We start from the raw sequence: 26,331 nt of genomic DNA, 5'->3' as shown, positions 1-26,331 counted from the left end.
CCACTAAATTTATTAGAATGTACTCATTGCAACATTTATGTTTTCAAATGTGTTATAGGTAATATGTGTGTTGGCATCCATGCAGGTACAGGTAAATAAGCAGACCCCACAAAGAGCATGAATTATAATACTGTAGATACACCCTAGCATTAACATGGCTGTCTGGTTTTCAGTATGTGCTGCTTTGTGCTGCTTTGGAATATATTGGCAAAGGTATTTTAGGACTTCCATTTGAAAGCAAAAGTGAGCAAAAATGGTTGGTTCAGTCTTTGTTTTCTTATTAGGTGACATTATTGCCTGTTGACCAGCCCATGAATTGGCTATCTCTAGTCGGATGTACATTCATGACGCAAACATGTGTATAGGAGGATGACACCCTTAGAAGGGATGGCAGTGTGTTAGATACCATATATAATGTAATTATATTGGATGCTCATGAGCCCAGTGGGTGGGAAATAAAGGGCAAAGTGGAAATACAAGAGCTACTACATTTGCCAACCAGAATTATATGTAAAACTGTAACAAGAGCAGCAATTCTCAATAATTAGTTTGGGTGAAAAAAATCTGTATTTATTTGCTTCATCAGTTGGGCTGGTAAAAGAATATAATCTAATAACACATTTTATTCAGACATATTATTTCACAGCCAAACAAATCATTAAGCTTGTTTTTTCTTGTGGTAATATAACTTTATGGGACTACATACAATCTTCGAATTTTAGTCTGTGATACGTTAGCATGTCATAAAATTATGTGGTTTGTCTTGTTTTGTTTTTAATTTACAGGCATTTCCAAATTGCTCTGAGACAGCTTTAATTCATATAGCTGGTATTTTGGCAAGAATTGCATCTGTAGAAGAAGGGCTTATTTTACTCCTTTATGGAGCAAATATGAACTCTTCTGAAGAAAGGTATGTGCTATTTTAAATCTGGATAATTATTCCAGGTATAGTTTGGTTTTCTAACAAGCTGCTAATAATATATTAAATGATCTAAAAAAAGTTGGAGTAACCAGGATTATGGACTATGCAGGCAGAGTAGAACTTGACGTCTGTAATTTCAAAATAAGGAGAGTTCACTCTCGATGGGTTTCCTTACCCCCCCATTACGTGCTCCCTTGTATTTTCACTTACAGACTTTTGTCACACATGATTAAGTCAAAACAAAGGCGTGCAAAGAAGCTAGCTATTTTTTTCTTCCTCCTTTAGTTCCTATTTTCTCACTTAACCAATGGTAATATTTCAGTGTTTACACTTCTAGACTTTCTCTGTGCTTATAATTATCCAATGCATCAGACAAACCTACATACAAACAGTCATATTTTTATCTTCTCCTTACAAAAATGGTATTATATTTTATACATTACCCTGCAGCTTGATTTATTTTATAACTATGGGAATTTTCTTAGGTGAATACAGAATGAAACATGATTTTTCATGGCTTCATTATACTTTTGTGTATAACTTTACCACAATTTATTCAAACATTTCCCTCTTAGTGAATATCAGATTGTGTCTAGGATTTTTCCCTCCATAAATAACACTGCAATAAATGTTCTTTTTCTTATTTAGCTTGTGATATTACATTAATTGATGTTTGAATGTTGAGCCAGTTTTACATATCTGAAATAAATCCCACTTGTTCATCATGTATAAATCATTCTTAAACTTTGTTAGCTTTCATTTGCTAATATTTATTGAGAATTTTTGCCTCTATGTTCATGAGATATATCAGTCTGTAGAATTCGTAATGTCTTTGTCTGGTTTTGGTATTATTGGAATGGTGACCTCATAATAAATGAGAAGTTATTCTTTCTGTCTTCTGGAGGGTATGACACAGAATTCGTTTAATTTCTTCATAAAATATTTTATAAAATTCACCAGCGAACCAATTTTAGCCTGGTGTTTTCTATTTTGGGAGGTTATTAGTTATTGATTCAATTTCTTTAATAAACAGAGGCCTATTCAGATTGTCTGCTTGCTCTTATGTGAATGTTGGCAAAATATGTCTTTCAAGGAAATGGTCAATTTATCTAAATTATCAAATTTGTGGGCACAGAATTATTCATAATATTTCCTTATCCTCTTAATATCATTGTAATGAGTAGTGATGGCCCCTCTTTCGCTTCTGATGTTGGTAATTTGTGTCTTCTCTTTTTTTTTCTTAGTTAACCTGACTAGAGGCTTATAAATTTTACTGTTCTTTTCAAAAAACTAACTTCTGGTTTTGTTGATTTTTCTCTATTGATTTCATGTTTTTAATTTTATTGATTTCTCTTCTAATTTTTATTTCTTTTCTTCTTACTTTGGATTTAATTTTCTCTTCCTAGTTTTCTATGGTGGAAGCTTAGATGATTAGTTTTAGCTCTTTTCTTCTTTATAATATTTGTACTTTTATATTTGTACTTAATGCTATAAATTTCCCTCTAAACCACATCTTTTCTACATCTCATAGTTTTGATAAGTTGTATCTTCATTTTTCATTTAGTTCAAAATATTTTCATTTTCTCTTCAGATTTCTTTTACACTTGTGTGTTTTTTTTTTTTTTTTTTTGTTTTTTGTTTTTTGAGATGGAGTCTTGCTCTGTCACCTAGGCTGGAATACAATAGCACGATCTTGGCTCACTGCAAACTCCGCCTTCTGGGTTCAAGTGATTCTAGTGCCTTAACCTCCCAAGTAGCTGGGATTACAGGTGCGTGCCACCATGCCTGGCTAATTTTTTATTTTTATTAGAGATGGGCTTTCACCATGCCGGCCAGGCTGGTCTGGAACTCCTGATCTCAAGTGATTCACCTGCCTCGGCCCCCAAAGTGCTGGGATTACAGGACTGAGCCACCGCTCCCAGCCCTTGTGTTTTTACAGATATGACAGCACACTTTATATCATTTCTAGTTTTTAAAGTTTATTTTATGTTTTATGGCCCAGAAAGTGGCATCTTAGTGAATTATCTGTGTGACCTGATATAATATATATTCTACTATTGTTGGATGTCAATTATATTCAGTTGATTGATGGTACTGTTTGTTTCAACTTTGTCCTTATGGACATCCTGCTGAATCTGTCAATTACTGATAGAGATATGTTGAAATCTCCAGCTATATTAGTGAATTCATCTATTTCTCCCTGCAGTTCTATCAGTTTTTGATTTAAGTATTTTGATGCTTTGTTGTTAGGTGCATACACATTAAGGATTGTTATGTCTTCTTGGAAAATTGACTCCTCTATTATTATTTAATGTTTCTTTTTACCCTTGATAATTTTCCTTGCTTTGAAGTCTGCTTTGTCTGAAAATAATACAGCTACTCCGCTTTCTTTTGATTATTGTTAGCATGGTATGTCTTTCCTCCATCCTTTTACTTTTAATTTATCTTCATCTTTGTGTTTAAAGTGTAAAGTGGGATTTTTATAAAAAATATATAGTTGGGTCTTGACTTTTAATCTACTTTGGTAGTCTTTTATTGATTATTTATGACATTAACAATTAATTATTGATTAATTAGATTAATTAATTAATTAAATAATTAGATTAATAGTTACCATATTTTTTGCCTTTGGTTTTTTTTTTTTTGTCTTCTACTCTTTTTGCCTTATCTGGCTTTGGTTGAGGATTCTGTGTGATTTCATTTTATCTCCTCTCTTAGTATATCAATTATACTTTTTTGTCACTATTTTTAATGGTTGCTATTAAGTTTGTAATATACATTTACAACAGAATTAGTTGTAATTGCTAATTATATTGTTTTAGTTGTATTTAGTCCTCTTTCAAATAACACTATATCACTTAACGTCTAGTGCAATGACCTTATAAGAAGTCATTTCCTTCCTTCTGTCCCTTATATCATATCTGTCAATCATTTACTTTTTCATAAACTATAATCACCAAATACTTTTTTGCAATAATTACTTTGAATAAATTTATCCGTTAGATTTGTTTTTTTGTTGTTGTTATTGTCATTTGTATTTTTTGAGCAAGGTCTCACTCTGTTGCCCAGGCTGGAGTGCCGTGGTACGATCTCGGCTCACTGCAATGTTTGCCTCCCAGGCTCAAGTGATTCTCGTGCTTCAGTCTCCCAAGTAGCTGGGACTATAGGTGTGCACCACCATGCCCAGTTAATTTTTTGTATTTTTAGCAGTGACAGGGTTTCACTATGTTTCCGAGACTGGTCTTGAACTCCTGAGATCAAGCGATCTGCTCGCCTTGGCTTCCCCAAGTGCTGGGATTACAGGTGTCAGCCACCTCACCTGGCCTCATTAGATTAATTAACAAGAAAAATAAAGATTTTATGGGTTATCAAATGCTTTATATTGCTAGCCTTTTAAATTTTAGTAGATAGTCCTGAAAGTGTTATTGCTGGGTTAGAGTGTCTGTACATTTTATATCTTATAGATCCTGCCAGATTACTTTTCAAAATAGTTGAATTTTGCCTTCTTGCCAGCCGTCTACGGGAAGTGTGAGGTATACCCTCCTTTTTATATTCTTGTCAGGACTGCATAATCAGTTTGTAAATGTTTTGGCAACGTAATGAGTGAAAGATCTTGTTTTGATTTATATTTACTTATTCGATTTATGTTTACTTATTTGATTCATATTTCCTATGTCATCTCATTGAGTTTGTGCATCTCATTGCTCCTGTGGCAATAGGGTTATTGGCTATTTCCATTTCCTTGACAGTAATGTTCCTTTCCATATCATTTGTCCATTTAAAATTTGATTTATTGTTCGTTGAGTTATATATGCATACAGTAAACATAAAGATTTATTATAAAAAGTAGCAGTTCCTTTCTTGCTCTCTAGAGACAACTACTTTCAGCTGTTTTTGATGTTTTCTTTAGTGTTTATATTATCAAATAATGTGCATATAATTTCTTTTAGTTTAAGGCTAAATTGTCAATTGTTCACTGACTTACATTGCAACAATTTATCTCTCTTCCCTGCTTTCCCCACCAAACACACAAATAGATATAGGTACCTAGTCCCTTCATTCTCCATCAGTGCAATAGTGTTGTGCAATTGACTTATTTAATGTTTTATTGTATTCACATTATTGTGAACGCTTTTCATAGCTGAGCCATGTGGTATTCTTTTGTTACTTTTCTGTTCTTTCACAATTTTTGCCTTCTTTGGAGTTAATAGTTTTTTTTGTTGGTTGCTACAATTTTCAATGTACTTAACTTTCGTTGCGGTACTAAGCCATCTACATGTTTTTTTCTAATTGACTAAATCCTCTCTCAGCATGTTAAAATACCAAAGTCCATGAGTTTAATGAAAGGCATCTGTTTTTGAGCCTTCCCACCTACTTTGTTGAGAATGGGTTTCTGCCTCAGTTTTGTGCATAACTTTTACCCTGAAATATATTTTGTCATCATTATGGAGTAGCCTTATTTTTCATTTTTCTTTTTCTGGAAGTTTTTTTTTGTCTTTTTTTGGTGTTTAATGATCCGAAATGTTATGAGGTTTCTTGATGAAGTTCTACTTTATGTACTTGATGAATGTCTTTTTAAATTGATACATAATAATTGTACATATATTGATGAACGTTGTAAATTTGAAGATTCATGCCTTTTAGGGAAAATAGTTGGATTTCTTATCTTCTTTTTTTTTCTTTCTGAAATTCTATTATTTGAACTTAGACATTCTTATCTGTTCTATTTTCTATTCCTTTTAAAATCTTTTTTTCTGGGAATTTTTTTCTGCTTTCATTTTCTAGCCTTTCTGTTGAAATTGAATTTTTGATTTAAGTTGTGCTGTTTTTTTTTTGTTGTTATTGTTTGTTTGTTTTTGAGACAGTCTCACTCTGTCGCCCAGGCTGGAGTGCAGTGGCATGATCTTGGCTCACTGCAACCTCTGCCTCCTGGGTTCAAGCGATTCTTTTGCCTCAGCCTCCCGAGTAGCTGGGACTGCAGGCATGTGCCACCACGCCTGGCTCATTTTTGTATTTTTAGTAGAGATGGGGTTTCACCATATTGGCCAGGCTGATCTCGACCTCCCGACCTCATGATCTGCCCGCCTCAGCCTACTAAAGTGCTGAGATTACAGGCATGAGCCACCGTGCCTGGCTTTTTTTTTTTTTTTTTTTAATTTAACAGAGTTTAATTGAGCAAAGAACAATTTGTGAATCATGCAGCCTCTTCAGCCAGAGTAGGCTCAGAGAAACACCAGCACAGCTGCATGGTGGAAGATTTATGAACAGAAACAGGAAAGTGATGCAAAGAAAGGGGAAGTGAGGTATAGAAACAGTTGTTTTGGTTACAGCTTGCCGTTTGCATTATTTGAACACAGATTGAACAGTTGGCCCCCTTTAATTGGCCAGTGGTGATTGGCACAAGAGTAGGTTACAGTCTGTTTATATTTCGATCTAGGTTATAGTTCACTATGTACAGAGAAATGTTTAGGCTGAACTTAAAATATTTAAGGAGGCAGTTTTAGGCCAAACTTGATTCAACAGCTTTTTTTTTTCTTTTTTCTTTTTTTTATTATTATACTTTAAGTTCTAGGGAACATGTGCACAACATGCAGGTTTGGTACATATGTAAACATGTGCCATGTTGGTGTGCTGCACCCATTAACTCGTCATTTACGTTAGGTATATCTCCTAATGCTATACCTCCTCCCTTCCCCCACCCCACGACAAGCCCCAGTGTGTGCTGTTCCCCACATGTGTTCATGTGTTCTCATCGTTCAGTTCCCACCTGTGAGTGAGAATATGCAGTATTTGGTTTTCTGTCCTTGCGATAGTTTGCTGAGAATGATGGTTTCCAGCTTCATCCATGTCCCTACAAAGGACATTAACTCATCCTTTTTTATGGCTGCATAGTATTCCATGGTGTATATGTGCCACATTTTCTTAATCCATTCTATCATTGATGGATATTTGGGTTGGTTCCAAGTCTTTGCTATTGTGAGTAGTGCCGCAGTAAACATACGTGTGCATATGTCTTTATAGCAGCATGATTTATAATCCTTTGGGTATATACCCAGTAATGGGATGGCTGGGTCAAATGGTATTTCTAGTTCTAGATCCCTGAGGAATCGCCACACTGTCTTCCACAATGGTTGAACCAGTTTATAGTCCCACCAACAATGTAAAAGTGTTCCTATTTCTCCACATCCTCTCCAGCACTTGTTGTTTCCAGACTTTTTAATGATCACTATTCTAACTGGTGTGAGATGGTATCTCATTGTGGTTTTGATTTGTGTTTCTCTGATGGCCACTGATGATGAGCATTTCTTCATGTGTTTTTTGGCTGCATAAATGTCTTCTTTTGAGAAGTGTCTGTTCATGTCCTTTGCCCACTTTTTGATGGGGTTGTTTGATTTTTTCTTGTAAATTTGTTTAAGTTCTTTGTAGATTCTTGATATTAGCCCTTTGTCAGATGGGTAGATTGTAAAACTTTTCTCCCATTCTGTAGGTTTCCTGTTTACTCTGATGGTAGTTTCTTTTGCTGTGCAGAAGCTCTTTAGTTTAATTAGATCCCATTTGTCAATTTTGGCTTTTGTTGCCATTGCTTTTGGTGTTTTAGTCATGAGGTTCTTGCCCATGCCTATGTCCTGAATGGTATTGCCTAGGTTTTCTTCTAGGGTTTTTATGGTGTTAGGTCTAACATTTAAGTCTTTAATCCATCTTGAATTAATTTTTGTATAAGGTATAAGGAAGGGATCCAGTTTCAGCTTTCTATATATGACTAGCCAGTTTTCCCAGCACCATTTATTAAATAGGGAATCCTTTCCCTATTTCTTGTTTTTGTCAGGTTTGTCAAAGATCAGATGGTTGTAGATGGGTGGTATTATTTCTGGGCTCTGTTCTGTTCCATTGGTCTATAACTCTGTTTTGGTACCAGTACCATGCTGTTTTGGTTACTGTAGCTTTGTAGTATAGTTTGAAGTTAGGTAGCATGATGACTCCAGCTTTGTTCTTTTGGCTTAGGATTGATGTGGCAATGTGAGCTCTTTTTTGGTTCCATATGAACTTTAAAGTAGTTTTTTCCAATTCTGTGAAGAAAGTCATTGGTAGCTTGATGGGGATGGCCTTGAATCTATAAATTACCTTGGGCAGTTTGGCATTTTCACAGTATTGATTCTTCCTACCCATGAGCATGGAATGTTCTTCCATTTGTTTGTGTCCTCTTTTATTTTGTTGAGAAGTAGTTTGTAATTTTCCTTGAAGAGGTCCTTCACATCCTTTGTAAGTTGGATTCCTAGGTATTTTATTCTCTTTGAAGCAATTGTGAATGGGAGTTCACTCATGATTTCCCTCTCTATTTGTCTGTTATTGGTGTGTAGGACTGCTTGTGATTTTTACAGATTGATTTTGTATCTTGAGACTTTGCTGAAGTTGCTTATCAGCTTAAGGAGATTTTGGGCTAAGACGATGGGGTTTTCTGAATATACAATCATGTCATCTGCAAACAGTGATAATTTGACTTTCTCTTTTCCTAATTGATTACCCTTTATTTCTTTCTCCTGCCTGATTGCCCTGGCCAGAACTTCTAACACTATGTTGAATAGGAGTGGTGAGAGAGGGCATCCCTGTCTTGTGCCAGTTTTCAGAGGGAATGCTTCCAGTTTTTTCCCATTCAGTATGATATTGGCTGTGGGTTTGTCATAAAGAGCTCTTATTATTTTGAGATACGTCCCATCAATACCTATTTTATTGAGAGTTTGTAGCATGAAGGGCTGTTAAATTTTTATTGAAGGCCTTTTCTGCATCTATTGAGATAATCATGTGGTTTTTGTCTTTCGTTGTGTTTACATGATGGATTATGTTCATTAATTTGCATATGTCGAACCAGCCTTGCATCCCAGGGATGAAGCCAACTCGATCGTGGTGGATAAGCTTTTTGATGTGCTGTTGGATTTGGTTTGCCAGTATTTTATTGAGGATTTTTGCATCAATGTTCATTAAGGATATTGGTCTAAAATTCTCTTTTTTTGTTGTGTCTTTGCCAGGCTTTGGTATCAGGATGATGCTGGCCTCATATAATGATTAGGGCATATTCCTTCTTTTTCTATTGATTGGAATAGTTTCAGAAGGAATGGTACCAGTTCCTCTTTGTACCTCTGGTAGAATTCGGCTGTGAATCAGTCTGGTCCTGGACTTTTTTTGGTTGGTAGGCTATTAATTATTGTCTCAATTTCAGGGCCTGATCTTGGTCTATTCAGGGATTTAACTTCTTCCTTGTTTAGTCATGGGAGGGTGTGTGTGTCCAGGAATTTATCCATTTCTTCTAGATTTTCTAGTTTATTTGGGTAGAGGTGTTGATAGTATTCTCTGATGCTAATTTGTGTTTCTGCGGGATCAGTGGTGATATCCCCTTTATCTTTTTTTTAATTGCGTCTATTTGATTCTTCTCTCTTTTCTTCTTTATTAGTCTTACTAGCGGTCTATCAATTTTGTTGATCTTTTCAGAAAACCAGCTCTTGGATTCATTGATGTTTTTGAAGGGTTTTTTGTGTCTCTATCTCCTTCAGTTCTGCTCTGATCTTAGTTATTTCTTGCCTTCTGTTAGCTTTTGAATGTGTTTGCTCTTGCTTCTCTAGTTCTTTTAATTGTGATGTTAGGGTGTCCATTTTAGATCTTTCCTGCTTTCTCTTGTGGGCATTTAGTGCTATAAATTTCCCTCTACACACTGCATTAAATGTGTCCCAGAGATTCTGGTATGTTGTGTCGTTGTTCTCATTGGTTTCAAAGAACATCTTTATTTCTGCCTTCATTTCATTATGTACCCAGTAGTCATTCAGGAGCAGGTTGTAATTTCTGTTCTTTTACATTTGCTGAGGAGTGCTTTACTTCCAACTATGTGGTCAGTTTTGGAATCAGTGTGATATGGTGCTGAGAAGAATGTATATTCTGTTGATTTGGGGTGGAGAGTTCTGTAGGTGTCTATTAGGTCTGCTTGGTGCAGAGCTGAGTTCAATTCCTGGATATCCTTTTTAACTTTCTGTCTCATTGATCTGTCTAATGTTGATAGTGGGGTGTTAATGTCTCCCATTATTATTGTGTGGAAGTCTAAGTCTCTTTATAGGTCTCTAAGGACTTGCTTTATGAATCTGGGTGCTCCTGTATTGGGTGCATATGTATTTAGGATAGTTAGCTTTTCTTGTTGAATTGATCCCTTTACCATTATGTAATGGCCTTCTTTGTCTCTTTTGATCTTTGTTGGTTTAAAGTCTGTTTTATCAGAGACTAGGATTTCAACCCCTGCTTTTTTTTGTTTTCCATTTGCTTGGTAGATCTTCCTCCATCCCTTTATTTTAAGCCTATGTGTGTCTCTGCACGTGAGATGGGTCTCCTGAATATAGCACACTGATGGGCCTTGACTCTTTATCCAGTTTGCCAGTCTGTGTCTTTTAATTGGAGCATTTAGTCCATTTACATTTAAGGTAAATATTGTTATGTGTTAATTTGATCCTGTCATTATGATGTTAGCTGGTTATTTTGCTCGTTAGGTGATGCAGTTTCTACCTAGCCTTGATGGTCTTTACAATTTGGCATGTTTTTGCAGTGGCTGGTACCGGTTGTTCCTTTCCATGTTTGTGCTTCCTTCAGGAGCTCTTGTATGGCAGGCCTGGTGGTGACAGAATCTCTCAGCATTTGCTTGCCTGTAAAGAATTTTAGTTCTCCTTCACTTATGAAGCTTAGTTTGGCTGGGTATGAAATTCCGGGTTGAAAATTCTTTTCTTTAAGAATGTTGAATATTGGCCTCCACTCTCTTCTGGCTTGTAGAGTTTCTGCCGAGAGATCAGCTATTAGTCTCATGGGCTTCCCTTTGTGGGTAACCCGACCTTTCTGTCTGGCTGCCCTTAACATTTTTTCCTTCATTTCAACTTTGGTGAATCTTACAATTATGTGTCTTGGAGTTGCTCTTCTCGAGGAGTATCTTCGTGGCATTCTCTGTATTTCCTGAATTCGAATGTTGGCCTGCCTTGCTAGGTTGGGGAATATCCTGCAGAATGTTTTCCAACTTGGTTCCATTCTCCCCATCAGTTTCAGGTACACCAATCAGATGTAGATTTGGTCTTTTCACATAGTCCCATATTTCTTGGAGGCTTTGTTTGTTTCTTTTTATTCTTTTTTCTCTAAACTTCTCTTCTCGCTTCATTTCATTCATTTGATCTTCAATCACTGATACCCTTTCTTCCACTTGATCGAATCGGCTACAGAAGTTTGTGCATGTGTCACATAGTTCTCCTGCCATGGTTTTCAGTTCCATCAGGTCATTTAAGGTCATCTCTATGCTGTTTATTCTAGTTAGCCATTGGTCTAATCTTTTTTCAAGGTTTTTAGCTTCTTTGCGATGGGTTCTCACATCCTCCTTTTGCTCAGAGAAGTTTGTTATTACCGATCGTCTAAAGCCTTCTTCTCTCAGGTTTTCAAAGTCATTTTTTGTCCAACTTTGTTCTGTTGCTGGCGAGGAGTTGTGTTCCTTTGAAGGAGAAGAGTCGCTCTGATGTTTAGAATTTTCAGCTTTTCTGCTCTGGTTTCTCCCATCTTTGTGGTTTTATCTACCTTTGGTCTTTGATGATGGTGAGGTACTGATGGGGTTTTGGTGTGGATGTCCTTTCTGTTTGTTAGTTTTCCTTCTAACAGTCAGGACCCTCAGCTACAGATCTGTTGGAGTTTGCTGGAGGTCCACTCCAGACCCTGTTTGCCTGGGTATCACCAGTGGAGGCTGCAGAACAGCAAATATTGCAGAATGGCAAATGTTGCTGCCTGATCCTTCCACTGGAAACTTTGTCTCAGAGGGACACCTGGTTGTATGAGGTGTCAGTTGGCCCATACTGGGAGATGTCTCCCAGTTAGGCTACTCGGGGTTCAGGGACCCATTTTCGGAGGCAGTCTGTCCATTCTCAGATCTCAAACTCCGTGCTGGGAGAACCACTACTTTCTTCTAAGCTGTCAGACAGGGACGTTTAAGTCTGTAAAAGTTTCTGCTGCCTTTTGTTCAGTTATGCCCTCCCCCCAGAGGTGGAGTCTACAGAGGCTGGCAGGCCTCCTTAAGCTGCAGTGGGGTCCAGTTCGAGCTTCCTCGGTTCTTTGTTTACCTACTCAAGCCTCAGCAATGGCAGACGCCCCTCTTCCAGCCTCGCTGTCACCTTGTAGTTCAATCTCAAACTGCTGTGCTAGCTGTGAGCTAGGCTCCGTGGGCGTGGGACCCTCTGAGCCAGGTGCAGGATATAATCTACTGGTGTGCCGTTTGCTAAGACCGTTGGAAAAGCACAGTATTAGGGTGGGAGTGTCCCAATTTTCCAGGTACCGTCTCTCATGACTTCCCTTGGCTAGGAAAGCGAATTCCCCAACCCCTTGCGCTTCCCTTTTGAGGTGATGCCCTGCCCTGCTTCAGCTCACACTCCGTGGGCTGCGCCCAGTGTCTGACAATTCCCAATGAGGTGAACTCAGTACCTCAGTTTGAAATGCAGAAATCATTCATCTTCTGTATTGTTCACACTGGGAGCTGTAGACTGGAGCTGTTCCTATTAGGCCATCTTTGAAACTTCCGCCCCCACCGCCCCCCACCCCCCGCCTTTTTTTTTTGAAGAGCACATTGTTATTTTAGCGTCCTTTTTTTTTTTTTTAATTTTATTTTATGTTCCGGGACACATGTGCAGAACGTGGATGTTTGTTACATAGGTACATGTGTGCCATGGTGGTTTGCTGCACATATCAACCTGTCACTTAGGCATTAAGCCCTGCATGCATTAGCTGTTTGTCCTGATACTCTTCCTCCCCTTGCTCCTTCCCCACCGACAGGCCCCAGCATGTGTTGTTCCCCTCTCTGTGTCCATGTGTTCTCATTTTTCAGCTCCCACTTATGAGTGAGAACATGTAGTATTTGGTTTTCTGTTTCTATGTTAGTTTGCTGAGGATGATGGTTTCCAGCTTCATCCGTCTCCCTGCAAAGGACACGATCTCATTCATTTTTATGGCTGCATAGTATTCCATGGTGTATATGTGCCACATTTTCTTATCCAGTCTATAATTAATAAGCATTTGGGTTGGTTCCACATCTTTGCTGTTGTGAATAGTGCTGCAGTAAACATAGGTGTGAATGTATCTTTATAATAGAATGATTTATATTCCTTTGGGTATCTACCCAGTAGTGGGATTGCTGGCTCAAATGATATTCCTGCTTCTAGATCCTTGAGGAATCGCCACACTGTCAAAAATGGTTGAACTAATTTACATTCCCACCAACAGTGTAAAAGTGTTCCTATTTCGCCACATGCTCTCCAGCGTCTATTTTTTCTTAACTTTTTAATAATTGCCATTCTGACTGGCATGAGATGTTATCTCACTGTGGTTTTGGTTTGCATTTCTCTAATGATCAGTAATATTGAGCTTTTTTTCATAGGTTTGTTGGCTGCATAAATGTCTTCTTTTGAGAAGTGTCCATTCATGTCCTTTAGCCACTTTTTGATGGGTTTATTTTTTCTTGTAAATTTGTTTAAGTTCCTTGTAAATTCTGGGTATTAGACGTTTGTCAGATGGGTACATTGCAAAAATTTTCTCCTATTTTGCAGGTTGCCTGTTCATGCTGATAATAGTTTCTTTTGCTGTGGAGAAGCTCTTTAGTTTAATTAGATCTTACTTATCAGTTTTAGCTTTTGTTGAAATTGCTTTTTGCGATTTCATCATAAAATCTTTGCCCATGCCTATGTCCTGAATGATATTGTCTAGATTTTCTTCTATGATTTTTATGGTTTTGAGTTTTGCATTTAAGTCTTTAATCCATTTTGAGTTAATTTTTGTATAAGGTGCAAGGGAAGGCATCCATTTTCAGTTTTCTGCATGTGGTTAGCTAGTTTTCCCAGCACCATTTATTAAATAGTGATTCCTTTCCCCATTGCTTGTTTTTGTCAGGTTTGTCGAAGATCAGATGGTTATAGATGTAGTCTTATTTCTGAGGCCTCTATTCTTTTCCATTGGTCTATATCTCTGTTTTTGTACCAGTACCATGCAGTTTTGGTTACTGTAGTCTTTTAGTATAGTTTGAAGTTAGGTAGCATGACGCCTCCAGATTTGTTCTTTTTGTTTAGGATTGACTTGGCTATATGGACTCTTTTTTTTTTTTATTCCATATACATTTTTTTAAGCAGTTTTTTTCTAATTCTGTGAAGAATGTCAATGGTAGTTTGATGGGAATAGCATTGAATCTGTGATTTATTTTGGGCAGTATGGCCATTTTCACGATATTGATTCTTCATATCCATGAGGATAGAATGTTTTTCCATTCGTTGATGTCCTCTCTTATTTCCTTGAGCAGTGGTTTATAGTTTGCTTTGAAGAGTTCCTTCACATCCCCTGTTAGCTGTATTCCTAGGTATTTTATTCTTTTTGTAGCAATTGTGAATGGGAGTTCATTCATGATTTGGCTCTCTGTTTGTCTGTTGTTGATGTATAGCAATGGTTCTGATTTTTGCACATTGATTTTGTATACTGAGACTTTGCTGAAGTTGCTTGTCAGCTTAAGGAGCTTTTGGGCTGACATGATGGGGTTTTCTTTTTTTTTTTTTTTTTTGAGATGGAGTCTTGCTCTGTTGCCCAGGCTGGAGTGCAGTGGCGTGATATCTGCTCACTTCAAGCTCTGCCTCCCAGGTTCATGCCAGTCTCCTGCCTCAGCCTCCCTGGTAGCTGAGACTACAGGCACACGCCGCCACACCCGGCTAATTTTTTTTGTATTTTTAGTAGAGGCGGGGTTTCACCGTGTTAGCCAGGATGTTCTGGATCTCCTGACCTCATGATCCGCCCACCTCAGCCTCTCAAAGTGCTGGGATTACAGGCGTGAGCCACCTTGCCTGGCTGAGGTTTTCTAAATATAGGATCATGTCATCTGCAACAGAGACAATTTGACTTCCTCTCTTCCTATTTGAATATCCTTTATTTGTTTCTATTGCCTGATTGCCCTGGCCAGAACTTCCAATACTATGTTGAATAGGAGTGGTGAATCTTTTGCTGGTTTTCAAAGGGAGTGCTTCTAGCTTTTGCCCATTTGGTATAATATTGTAAGTTTGTCATAAATAGCTCTTTTGAGATATGTTCCATCAATACCTAGTTTATTGAGAGTTTTTAGCATGAAGGAGTGTTGAATTTTATCAAGGCATTTTCTGCATCTATTGAGGTAATCAAGGTTTTGGTCATTGGTTCTGTTTATGTGATTTGTGTATGTTGAACCAGCCTTGCATCCCAGGGATGAAGCCAACTTGATCATGGTGGATAAGCTTTTTGATGTGCTGCTGGATTTGGTTTGTCAGTATTTTATTGAGGATTTTCACATTGATGTTCATTAGGGATATTGGCCTGAAGTTTTCTTTTTTTGTTGTGTCTCTGCTAGATTTTGGTATCAGGATGATGCTGGCCCCATAAAACGAGTTAGGGAGGAGTCCCTTCCTTTTAATTGTTTGGGATAGTTTCAGCAGGAATGGTGCCAGCTCCTCTTCGTACCTGTGGTAGAATCTGGCTGTGAATCCATTTGGTCCTAGGCTTTTTTTAGTTGCTAGGCTATTTATTACTGCCTCAATTTCAGAGCTTGTTATTGGTCTATTCAAGGATTTGACTTCTACTTGGGAGGGTGTGTGTGTCCAGGAATTTATCCATTTCTTCTAGATTTTCTAGTTTATTTATGCAGAGGTGTTTGTAGTATTATCTGTTGGTAGTTTTTATTTCTGTGGGGTCGGTGGTGATATCCGTTTTATCATTTTTTATTGTTTCTATTTTATTCTCTCTTTTCTTCTTTATTAATCTAACTAGTGGTCTATTTTATTTTTTCAAGAAAACAGCTCCTGGATTCATTGATTTTTTTTTGAAGGATTTTTCATGTCTGTCTCTCCATTTCCGCTGTGTTCTTAGTTATTTCTTGTCTTCTGCTAGCTTTTGTATTTGTTTGTTCTTGCTTCTCTAGTTCCTTTAGTTTTGGTGTTATGGTGTCGATCTGAGATCTTTCTAGCTTTCTGATGTGGGCATTTAGGGCTATAAATTTTCCTCTTAACACTGCTTTAGCTGTGTCCCAGTGATTTTGGTATGTTGTCTCTTTGTTTTCACTGGCTTCAAAGAAATTCTTGATTTCTGTCTTATTTTCATTATTTACCTAGGAGTCATTCAGGAGCAGGTTGTTCAATTTTGATATAGTTGGGTGATTTTGGGTGAGTTTCTTAATCTTGAGTTTTGCACTGTGGTTTTAGAGACTGTTTATAATGATTTCATTTCTTTTGCATTTGCTGAGGAGTGTTTTAATTCCAATTATGTGGTTGATTTTAGAGTAAGTGCCATGTGGCATTGAGAAGATTGTATATTCTGTTGTTTTGGGGTGGAGAGTTCTGTAGATATCTGTTAGGTCCTCTTGACCCAGAGCTGAGTTCAAATCCTGAGTATCATTGTTAATTTGCTGTCTCGTTAATATCCCACTGTCTAATATTGTCAGTGGGGTATTGAAGTCTCCCACTGTTGTTGTGTGGTAGTCTAAGTCACTTTTAGGTCTTTAAAAACTTGTTTTATAAAGCTGGGTGCTCCTATATTGGGTGCATATATATTTAGGATAGTTAGCTCTTGTTGTTGAATTGATCCCTTGTTGTTGAATTGATCCCTTTACCATTATGTAATGTCCTTCTTTGTCTTTTTTGATCTTTGTTGGTTTAAAGTCTGTTTTGTCAGAAACTAGTGTTGAAACCCCTGCTTTTTTTCTGCTTTCCATTTGCTAGGTAGATTTACCTCTATCTTTTTTTGTGTGTGTGTGTGCCTATGTGTATCTTTGCACATGAGATGAGGCTCTTGAATACAGCACACTGATTGGTCTTGACTCTTTATCCAATTTTCCAGTCTGTGTCTTTTAATTGGAGCAGTTAGCTCATTTACATTGTAGGTTAATATTGTTATGTGTGAATTTGATCCTGTCATCATGATGCCAGCTGGTTATTTTGCACACTAGTTAATCCAGTTTCTTCACAATGTCATTGGTCTTTGTAGTTTGGTGTGTTTTTTTCAGTGGCTGGTACTGGTTTTTCCTCTCCCTATTTAGTGCTTCCTTCAGGAGCTCTTGCAAGGCAGGCCTGGTGGTGATGAACTCCCTTAGCATTTGATTGTCTATAAATGATTTTATTTATCCTTCACTTATGAAGCTTAGTTTGGCCAGATATGAAATTCTGGGTTGAAAATTTTTTTCTTTAAGAAGTTGAATGGCTAGGTGCCATAGCTCATGCCTGTAATCCTAGCACTTTGGGAGGCTGAGGCAGGCAGATCACCTGAGGTCAGGAGTTCGAGACCAGCCTGGCCAACATGGTGAAACTCCGTCTCTACTAAAAATAGAAAAATTCGCCTGTTATGGTGGCACATGCTTATAGTCCCAGCTACTCAGGAGGCTGAGGCAGGAGAATCGCTTGATCCTGGGAGGAGGAGGTTGCAGTGGGTTGAGATCATGCCACTGCACTCCAGCCTGGGTGACAGAGTGAGACTCTGTCTCAAAAAAAAAACAAGAAAAAGTATTTAATATTGGCCTCCATTCTCTTCTGTCTTGCAGATTTTTTGCTGAGATATATGCTGTTAGTCTGATAGGCTTCCCTTTGTAGGTGACCTGGCCTTTCTCTCTGGCTTCCCTTAACATTTTTTCTTTCATTTCAACCTTGGAGAATCTGATGATTATATGTCTTGTGGTTGATCTTCTTGTGGAGTATCTTAGTGGGGTTCTCTGTATTTCCTGAATTTGAATGTTGGCCTGTCCTGCTAGGTTGGGGAAGTTCTCCTGGATGATATCCTGAAGTGTGTTTTCCAACTTGGTTCCATTCTTCCCGTTTCTTTTAGATACTCCAGTCAGTCATAGGTGTTCGGTCTTTTTACATAGTCTCATAATTCTTGTAGGTTTTGTACATTACTACTTACTCTTTTTTCTCTAAGCCTGCCTTATTTCAGCAAGATGGTCTTCAAACTCTGATATTCTTTCTTCCACTTGATTGATTTGGTTATTGATTCTTGTATATGATTCACAGAGTTCTCGTGTTGTGTTTTTCAACTCCATCAGGTCATTTATGTTCCTCTCTAAACTGGTTATTCTAGTTAGCAGCTCCTGCAACCTAGTATCATGGTTGTAAGCATCTTTGCAATGGGTTAGAACATGCTCCTTTACCTCATTGAAGTTTGTTATCACCTATCTTCTGAAGCCCACTTCTGTCAATTCATCCATCTCATCCTCTGTCCAGTTCTGTGCCCTTGCTGGAGAGGTGTTGCGATCATTTGGAGGAAAAGAGACAATCTGGACTTTTTGGTTTTCAGCGTTTTTTTCATTAATTCTTTCTCATCTTCATGAGTTTGTTTACTTTGGATCTTTGAGGCTGCTGACCTTTGGATGAGGTTTTTTTGAGGATTTTTTTCATTGATGCTGTTGTTGTTGCTTTCTGTTTGTTTTTCTTTCAGTAGTCAGGTCCCTCTTCTGTAGGGCTGCTGTGGTTTGCCGGCGGTTCACTTCAGGCCCTATTCGTCTGGTTTGCTTCCATGCCTGGAGATGTCACCTGAGGAGACTGGAGAACAGCAAAGATGGGTGTCGGGCTCTTTCCTCTGGGATCTCTGACCTTGCGGGGCACCAACCTGATGCCAGTAGGAATGCCCCTGTATAGGGTGTCTGGTGACCCCTTTTGGGGTGTGTCACCCAGTTGGGGGGCATGGGAATCAGGACCCATTTAATGAAGCACTTTGACTGCTCCTTGGCAGAGGGTGTGCTGCACTGGGGGGAAACCAACTCTTCTGGGCTGCCCAGATTCCTCAGAGCTAGCAGGAGGAAAGACTAAGTCTGCTGTTCCATGGAGACTACAGTCACCACTTCTTCTAGGGGCTCAGGCCAGGGAGATCAGAGTTCTGTCCCTGAGCCGCTGGCTGGAGTTGTTGGAGTTCCTATAGGGAGGCCCCACCCAGTGAGGAGGGTTGGGTCAGCGTCTGGTCTGAAGAGGCAGTCTGGCCAAGATCTGCCACAGCTGGTGTGCTGTGCTGTGGGGAATACCTCTTGGGACCAAGCCATTCAGCCTCCCTAGCTCTAGCAGGGAAAAGCACGGCCTGGAGCTATAGTGATAGCTGCAGCCCTTCACCGCTGGGAGCTTAGTGTCTTAGGTAGCTAGCCGCAGCAGTGTTGTCTCTGCCTCTCCCCCAGGGTTCTCAGATGGCTTAGACAGCAGGTAGCAGCAGTGGTGGCTGCCGCTCTTCCCCCTAGGAGCTCAGACAGCTTAGACAGCAATCAGCAGCAGCAGTGGTCATGGCCACCCCTCCCTCCAGGAACTCAGCAGGCTGAGGACGATTCCAGCCGAGTGGCTGTTGAGAATCTGCATGGCTCCGTGGTTAGGACAGAAGACCTCAGTGTAGTGGGCTCACCAGTGGGATCTTCTGAACCATGGGTAGCACAGTTCCATGGCAAAGCACGGCTTCCCAGGCTGGGTAACATGCTCACTCACCACCCCACTTGGCTGAGGGGAGGGGGCTCCCCTGCCCTGTGTAGATCTAAGGTGGGCCGCCACACCACCTTGCTCTTCCTTCGTCTCCATAGGTCACGCCAGCCGCCTAGTCAGTCCTAATGATAAAACCTGGATACCTTGGTTGCCAGTGCAGGATTCACATGCTGTTTTGGTTCTTTTCAGTGGGAGCCTCTGATGGTTGCTGCTTCTAGTTGGCCATATGCCTCCTGCCCCCGTTTTTTTTTGAGTATAGTAAGTTCTTTTTACCTACATAAAGATAATAAAGTTTTAATCTGTCATATTTTCTTTTTTCCTTCTAAATTGCTTTCTGTATCTGTTATCATGGTCTCTATCTTTTAAATTGGAGGTTTATTCAAATATTTGAAAGCCAGTAAAAAGATGCTTGGAAATGATACAAGAAAGTGGGACTTGTAATTTGTGGTCTTTACTTTAGTGGGCCCTTTCTGTGGCATTTTGTTTGGGAACCCCTAATGTTATTATATTTGTTTTTTCCTTTGTTCTTATGGGATTCCATAGAGAAACCTCTTACTGTTAGCTGCCTGAGGAATATAAGCCTAGTGGGAGAAGAAGGCTGGGTGGAAATGGTGATGCATCTCAAGTGTTAGTATATAAATTTTGATTAAATCCTGTGATACCCTCTGTTGTCTTCTCTTTCTTGAGCTCTGCCTACCTTCCAAGAAGCACACTGGGTTAGCTGCATGAAATGTGGAAGGGAATCTGGAGGTCAGACTCCTCTGAAAGACTGGCTTTCAGGCAGCTCTTCTGTTTTCAATTTCACTTTTACCCCCCAATTTAGAGATATTTATTACCACCAATTCCTGTGTTTTTTTGAGAGGTTCTGTAAGATGAATCAGGTTTATTCTGTTTTTCACATTGTGGCTGATAATTGAGGTTTTTCTGTGTCCTGAATTACTGCTTGTTATTTTGATTTCCAGGTTCTAAAATTTTACTACCACATCCTTTCCATTCTTCTTGTCTTTGGGGGTTTTATTGCCTACTGGAAAATCCTTTTACTTTTGAATTTTAGTATTTATGGAGGGAGCAGTGAATGTATATGTTCAGTCTGCCATATTTAACTAGAGATCTTTATTAATAACAACTTTATTTTAAATTAGGAAGACTAATTCTTTGTCATGAGTTCCAAGACTTCCTTTTATTGTCTACCACTTAACCCTATTTAAGTTTTTTTTTCTATATAGATATTATTAATTTACATGTAGTCAAATTTTTCCCAATCATTATCTTTATGAGATCTGGGTTCTTTTTTTTTTTTTTTTTTGAGATGGAGTCTTGCTTTGTCACCCAGCCTGGAGTGCAGTGGTGCAATCTCGGCTCACTGCAAACTCCGCCTCCCGGGTTCACGACATTCTCCTGCCTCAGCCTCCTCAGTAGCTGGGACTACAGGTGCCCGCCACCACACATATTTTTAGTAGAGATGGGGTTTTGCCGTGTTAGCCAGGATGGTCTTGATCTCCTGACCTCGTGATCCACCCACCTTGGCCTCCCAAAGTGCTGGGATTACAGGCATGAGTCACCATGCTTGGCCTCTTTTTTTTTGTTTGTTTTGTTTTGAGATGGAGTCTCACTCTGCCGCCCAAGTTGAAGTGCAGTTGCGTGATCTCTGTTCACTGCAACCTCCACCTCCCAGGTTCAAGCAATTCTCTTGCCTCAGCCTACAGAGTAGCTGAGGCTATAGGTGTGCGCCACCGTGCTGGGCTAATTTTTGTATTTTTAGTAGAGATGGAGTTTTGCCATATTGTCCAGGCTGGTCTCGAACTCTTGACCTCAAGTGATCCACCTGACTTGGCCTCCCAAAGTGCTAGGATTATAGTCATGAACCACTGCATCTGGCTCGCTCGCTTGCTTGCTTGCTTTCTTTCTTTCTTTCTTTCTTTCTTTCTCTCTTCCTTCTTTCCTTCCTTCCTTCCTTCCTTCCTCCCTCCCTCCCTCCCTCCCTCCTTCCCTTCCTTCCTTCCTTTTTTTAATATTAAAGAAAGTCTCCCTCACATTGAAGTTAAAGAGATAAGGCATAAAATATTAGATTTTCTTCTGAATCTTCATTGTCCAGTTAAAAGTATAGATTCTGATTATTTATATTAATGGAAGACTGGAATCATCTCAGAAGTTCACTAACGAGAGGCTAGTTGATTGAATTATATTTACACAATGGAGCACTGAGCTGTCTATAAAAGGGAATCTTTTTGTGTATTTCTGTGGAGTTATTTTCAGGATATGTTGTTAAGTGAATAACGGAAAACAGAAGAATGTTAATAGAATGCTACCTTTTGTATGGTACAAAGAAATATGAATGATCATATGTGTTTATATTTTTAAAAGAGAATGATATGATGAATGGACAAAGTGAAAACTAATGAAAATGGTTACTTTTAGGAGGGGGAGAGAAAAATGTGGAGAAACAGATATGGAAACAAGATATTTAGGATTATACCTTGATTATACCTAGATTTGACTTTGAACTTTGCTGTTTACATATTAAATGTAAAAAAAAAAAAAAAAAAAAGCCGGGCACGGTGGCTCACGCCTGTAATCCCAGCACTTTGAGGAGGCTGAGGCAGGTGGATCACGAGGTCAGGAGATCGAGACCATTCTGGCTAACATGGTGAAACCTCGTCTCTACTAAAAATACAAAAAATTAGCCGGGCGTGGTGGCAGGCGCCTGTAGTCCCAGCTACTGGGGAGGCTGAGGCAGGAGAATGCTGCGAACCAGGGAGGCGGAGCTTGCAGTGAGCCAAGATGGTGCCACTGCACTCCAGCCTGGGCGACAGAGCGAGACTCTGTCTCAAAAGAAAAAGAATGAAGCCACAATATTTGAAAGCTGCAAACAAAGGGATTAGTAAATTTAAATATCAATCAAGCTAGTGACATATTCGTGTAGAGAAAAGAATTACTTCGAATAATCTAATTTTGTTTGAAAATTTCCAGTGGGATATATTCTAAGGTTAAGAAAAATCCTCAAAGTAATCTTAAACTGCATTTAGTATTTGTTTAGAAGTAATATTGCTGTTGCTGTTTTGAAATTGTTATACATAATTATAACATAGAGCAAATAAGTAATTATAGTAATGTCATAAGGAACTAAGATTTTCAATATAAGAGAAAAAGATAAATGTATAAAGTAGTTAAATAAGAAACCTGAATCTTCAATTCATAATAGAAATAAAATTATGAACTTATTTTTTCTCTTAAGTTATATTTTTCCCAGCACTATCACTGGAATAGTAGCAACTGCTTCACTGTTAGCTGTTATCTGTATTGTCTAAGTATCTTTTTGTTCTAAAAAGAGACAGGAGTGGCTGATTCTGGGTCTGTGCCAGGAAGTGTGGAGGGTGATCCTGGGATATCTTACCATTTTAGAACCTATCTAAGACCAATGGGATAGTGTCAAAAGTACCCCAGAGCCAACCAGAAGGGGCCTCCTACTGGCTTAAGATGGATAATTTGAGAATCAGAAAAATAATGACTGCAATGGATTGACATATATAAAGTATATAAAAAATACATGGGTTTGAAAAGGCACTGAAATAGAAAACAAGCAAAAAATAAACTTTATCAATTACCTGCGGAGTCGCTAGGACACCAACTTATTAGTATGCAAATTGATAAAAAGAAAATTTAAGCATTTTTTCCAGCCTTTTCTGTACAAACTGTATTTTAGTGTGACTAAAACATTACTGAGGAAAAGTTCTTCGCAGAAGAATTCTATCTAATAAATGCAAAATAAATGATATAATCAGAAAAATCATAGTTTGGTAATCCTTAATGAAATAGTAGATGTAGGAAATGATCATTAATGGATGCTGAAATCATTAGGTGAAAGGTTGATGGGGAGGGTTATATACTGGAGAGGTCAGAGTGATACCATCTGACCAATGATCTTTAGCACCACTAAAATTGGGACATCCAGATAGTGCTTCATGCAATAGGAGATAGACAGCGACAACCAACTATGAAGTTATTTTACCAAGGAAAAAACAGGAAAGGAAACAAAAGAAATTAAACTTTAAATAATTCTCTAGATCTAATGATCACTTTATAGGATATATGGAGAACTAGAGAAAAAAGTTAAATGACACCATGGTAAAGTAGTTATCCAAATAAACATGACTGTTTTTCCAACAAATCAGTGCCATAGGGAAAAATATTAGGACCTGTAACTACAACAGTCTAATGCGCACCATTGAACTTGTGTAAATTCTGAGCATTTATTAAATACTTATCTATTATTACTTTTAAAAGTGTCTCAGCTGGCTGGGCATGGTGGCTTACACCTGTAATCCCAGCACTTTGGGAGGCTGAGGCGGGTGTATCACCTGAGGTCAGGAGTTCGAGACCAGTCTGGCCAATATGGGGAAACCCTGTCTCTATTAAAAAAATACAAAAATTAGCCAGGCATGGTAACATGCGCCTGTAATCCCAGCTACTCAGGAGGCTGAGGCAGGAGAATCGCTTGAACCCGGCAGACGGAGTGAGCCAGGACCGCACCATTGCACTCCAGTCCGGTTGACAGAGGACACTCCATCTCAAAAAAAAAAGAAAAAAAGGTTTCTCAGCCTTTGATGTAGGGGAACTAAGTCCTGTTAATGGGATGGGGAATGTGTCAATAAGTGCTAGGAATGGAGCATTTAGGATTATGTTTTCACTGTAGAATTGACAATACTTATCTACATGGCCGTGGTCTCAATGAGTCTATAATCTTTTAATTGTAAAGTTTTTCTGCTTTTTCCCTCTCTCTATATTTTTTCCTTCCATCCCACCGAAATTGTTCTTATTACTAGACATCTGCGCATGGGTGGGAACATGAATATTGACATGTCTGAGAAAAGTTAGAGGAGGACTAAAAGGGAGTCAAGCAAATGAAGAGTTTTTGTGACAAGACTAGCCTTTTTGGTAGAGCTTTTTGAAGTCAAGATTAATATAACTTTGGAATCACTTTCAGGTATCATCTTTTAGTCCTACAGGTGCTCATATAATTGCCCAGTTTTTGAAAAAACTTCTCGATGAAGATATTTCTGTATTTTCTGGATCAGAAATGTTGCCTGTGGTTAAAGGAGCTTTTATTTCTGTGTGTCGTCACATATATAGTACATGTGAAGGCTTGCAGGTGTTAATCACTTACAATTTGCATGAATCTATAGCAAAGTCGTGGAAAAAGGTAAGTATTTTCAAGCTTTGGTTTTCCTCCCTGCAAATCTTTATTTCAAATATAAGCACCACTGTAGTGTTGTACTTTGGATGAAATATTTAACTGGGGCAAATATGACTTCTTTAGCATCACAGTACTCTAGGGGACATAATGTATCTTAATTTGGCACAGGATGACTGCAGTATCTCCTTTCCCAGTGGGACAAAATTCTAAGACTTAAATGGGTGCTACAGATTTTTATCTTCTCGTAGATGAGGCTTTAGGTTAATTTTCCTTACATAGACTAACACTCTTTGGGAGTTATTTTAAAGTAATTTTTAGAGACAGCTGGGTTTTTATTGTGGATGCTAGAGATCGTAATGTAGCAATAGCCATATATATGTATATCAGTGGACAACTAAGTCTTTTCCCCCCATTTAATATGGTTTATTTGTAAAATATGTTATATGATATTTCATTAACAACCAAATAATTTAAAATTTCAAGATAATTTTGATTTTAATAACATTAAGGATAAAACAAAAATGCAACATAAGAAATCTTATGGGCAGTGCTATCAGTAAGAAATATAATTATAAAATATAATTATAAATATAATTATAAAAATATAATTATAATTATAAAATATAATTATAAATATAATTATAAAAATATAAATATATGGGTAGTGCTATCAGTAAGAAATATAAATTATTCTACTATTTTTTAGACAAGTTTGCTATCAGAAAGAATTCCTACTCCAGTAGAGGGTTCTGATTCTGTTTCTTCAGTAAGCCAGGAATCCCAAAACATGTAAGTACAATTGATGAAAGTCATCCATTTATTATATTTGCTGAAATAAATTTAAAATTATTAAAATGTAATAGAATACTATGGCAAAAATGTTTTACAGGATGGTAAATGTTTATATACAGGATCAAGGAAAATTAGTTTGGAAAAACTTTAGAGATCATGTAATACTCATAACCTTTTTAAAATCTAACAATATTTATTATACTTGTTTCATTCTGTTTTTACATCTTAGATTAGGAAATGTGACATCGTGTTTCCAGAAAATTTGGAGAATTACCAAATACTAAAGTTGGAAAGTTAACTGGAGAGTTTAGTAGAAATAATATGTTCTCAAATGCCAATGAAGTCTATTTATATTTAAAATATGATTTTTCTAAATGTGGTGGGAGTACATTTCAATTAGGTTTTGGCTTTGGAAAATTATTTAAATCAATATTTATATCAAATTTTAATTTAGATGTCTCCATGTTTCTTTACAGATATCAGTAGGATATAGAGTCAGATTAATGGGGAAAATAGGTTTTTTGAACTAAACTCGGGCAACATGTTTTTCTAGGTTCTGTTCTTATTTTATAATTGAGTATTGGCAGAGTCTGAAATGATAATAATTAGGGAGAACTTGAAGGGCTATTCTTTGTTAAAGAGATGTTGAAGTGGAATTTGAATTTTTTTAAGGTAGGTATAGTTTAACTTACAAAACAATCAAACAAAAAGCCTTCTGCATTTCCTTAACAGTGTAATGGTTCAACAAATAGTTAATTCCCTAAACATTTGCTATAATTTATTTTCTAATATAGTTGTCACACAATTAGCTGCTTTGTTTTTTGCATTAAAGGGTGAGAAAAATACATTTCTTTTTTTATTTTTTATTTTTTTATTATTATACTTTAGGTTTTAGGGTACATGTGCACAATGTGCAGGTTTGTTACATA

At 37.9% G+C, this 26,331-nt stretch overlaps 1 protein-coding gene across 1 annotated transcript in view; it reads left to right on the top strand.

Moving 5' to 3' along the window:
- The window catches only part of TBC1D32 (TBC1 domain family member 32), a 274,963-nt gene that overhangs the window by 58,524 nt on the left and 190,108 nt on the right, over positions 1-26,331 (top strand). The window contains exons 16-18 of the mRNA XM_058435533.1: positions 786-910; positions 24,415-24,616; positions 25,317-25,399. Coding sequence (XP_058291516.1) covers positions 786-910; positions 24,415-24,616; positions 25,317-25,399 — 410 coding nt within the window. The remainder of the gene's footprint in view (positions 1-785; positions 911-24,414; positions 24,617-25,316; positions 25,400-26,331) is intronic.

The sequence above is a fragment of the Hylobates moloch genome, unplaced genomic scaffold (genome assembly GCF_009828535.3).
Source record: "Hylobates moloch isolate HMO894 unplaced genomic scaffold, HMol_V3 SCAFFOLD_2, whole genome shotgun sequence".
NCBI classification, from domain to species: Eukaryota; Metazoa; Chordata; class Mammalia; order Primates; family Hylobatidae; genus Hylobates; species Hylobates moloch.
The sequence above is the reverse complement of the archived record's forward strand: the minus strand, read 5'-3'. Positions and strand labels throughout refer to the sequence as shown.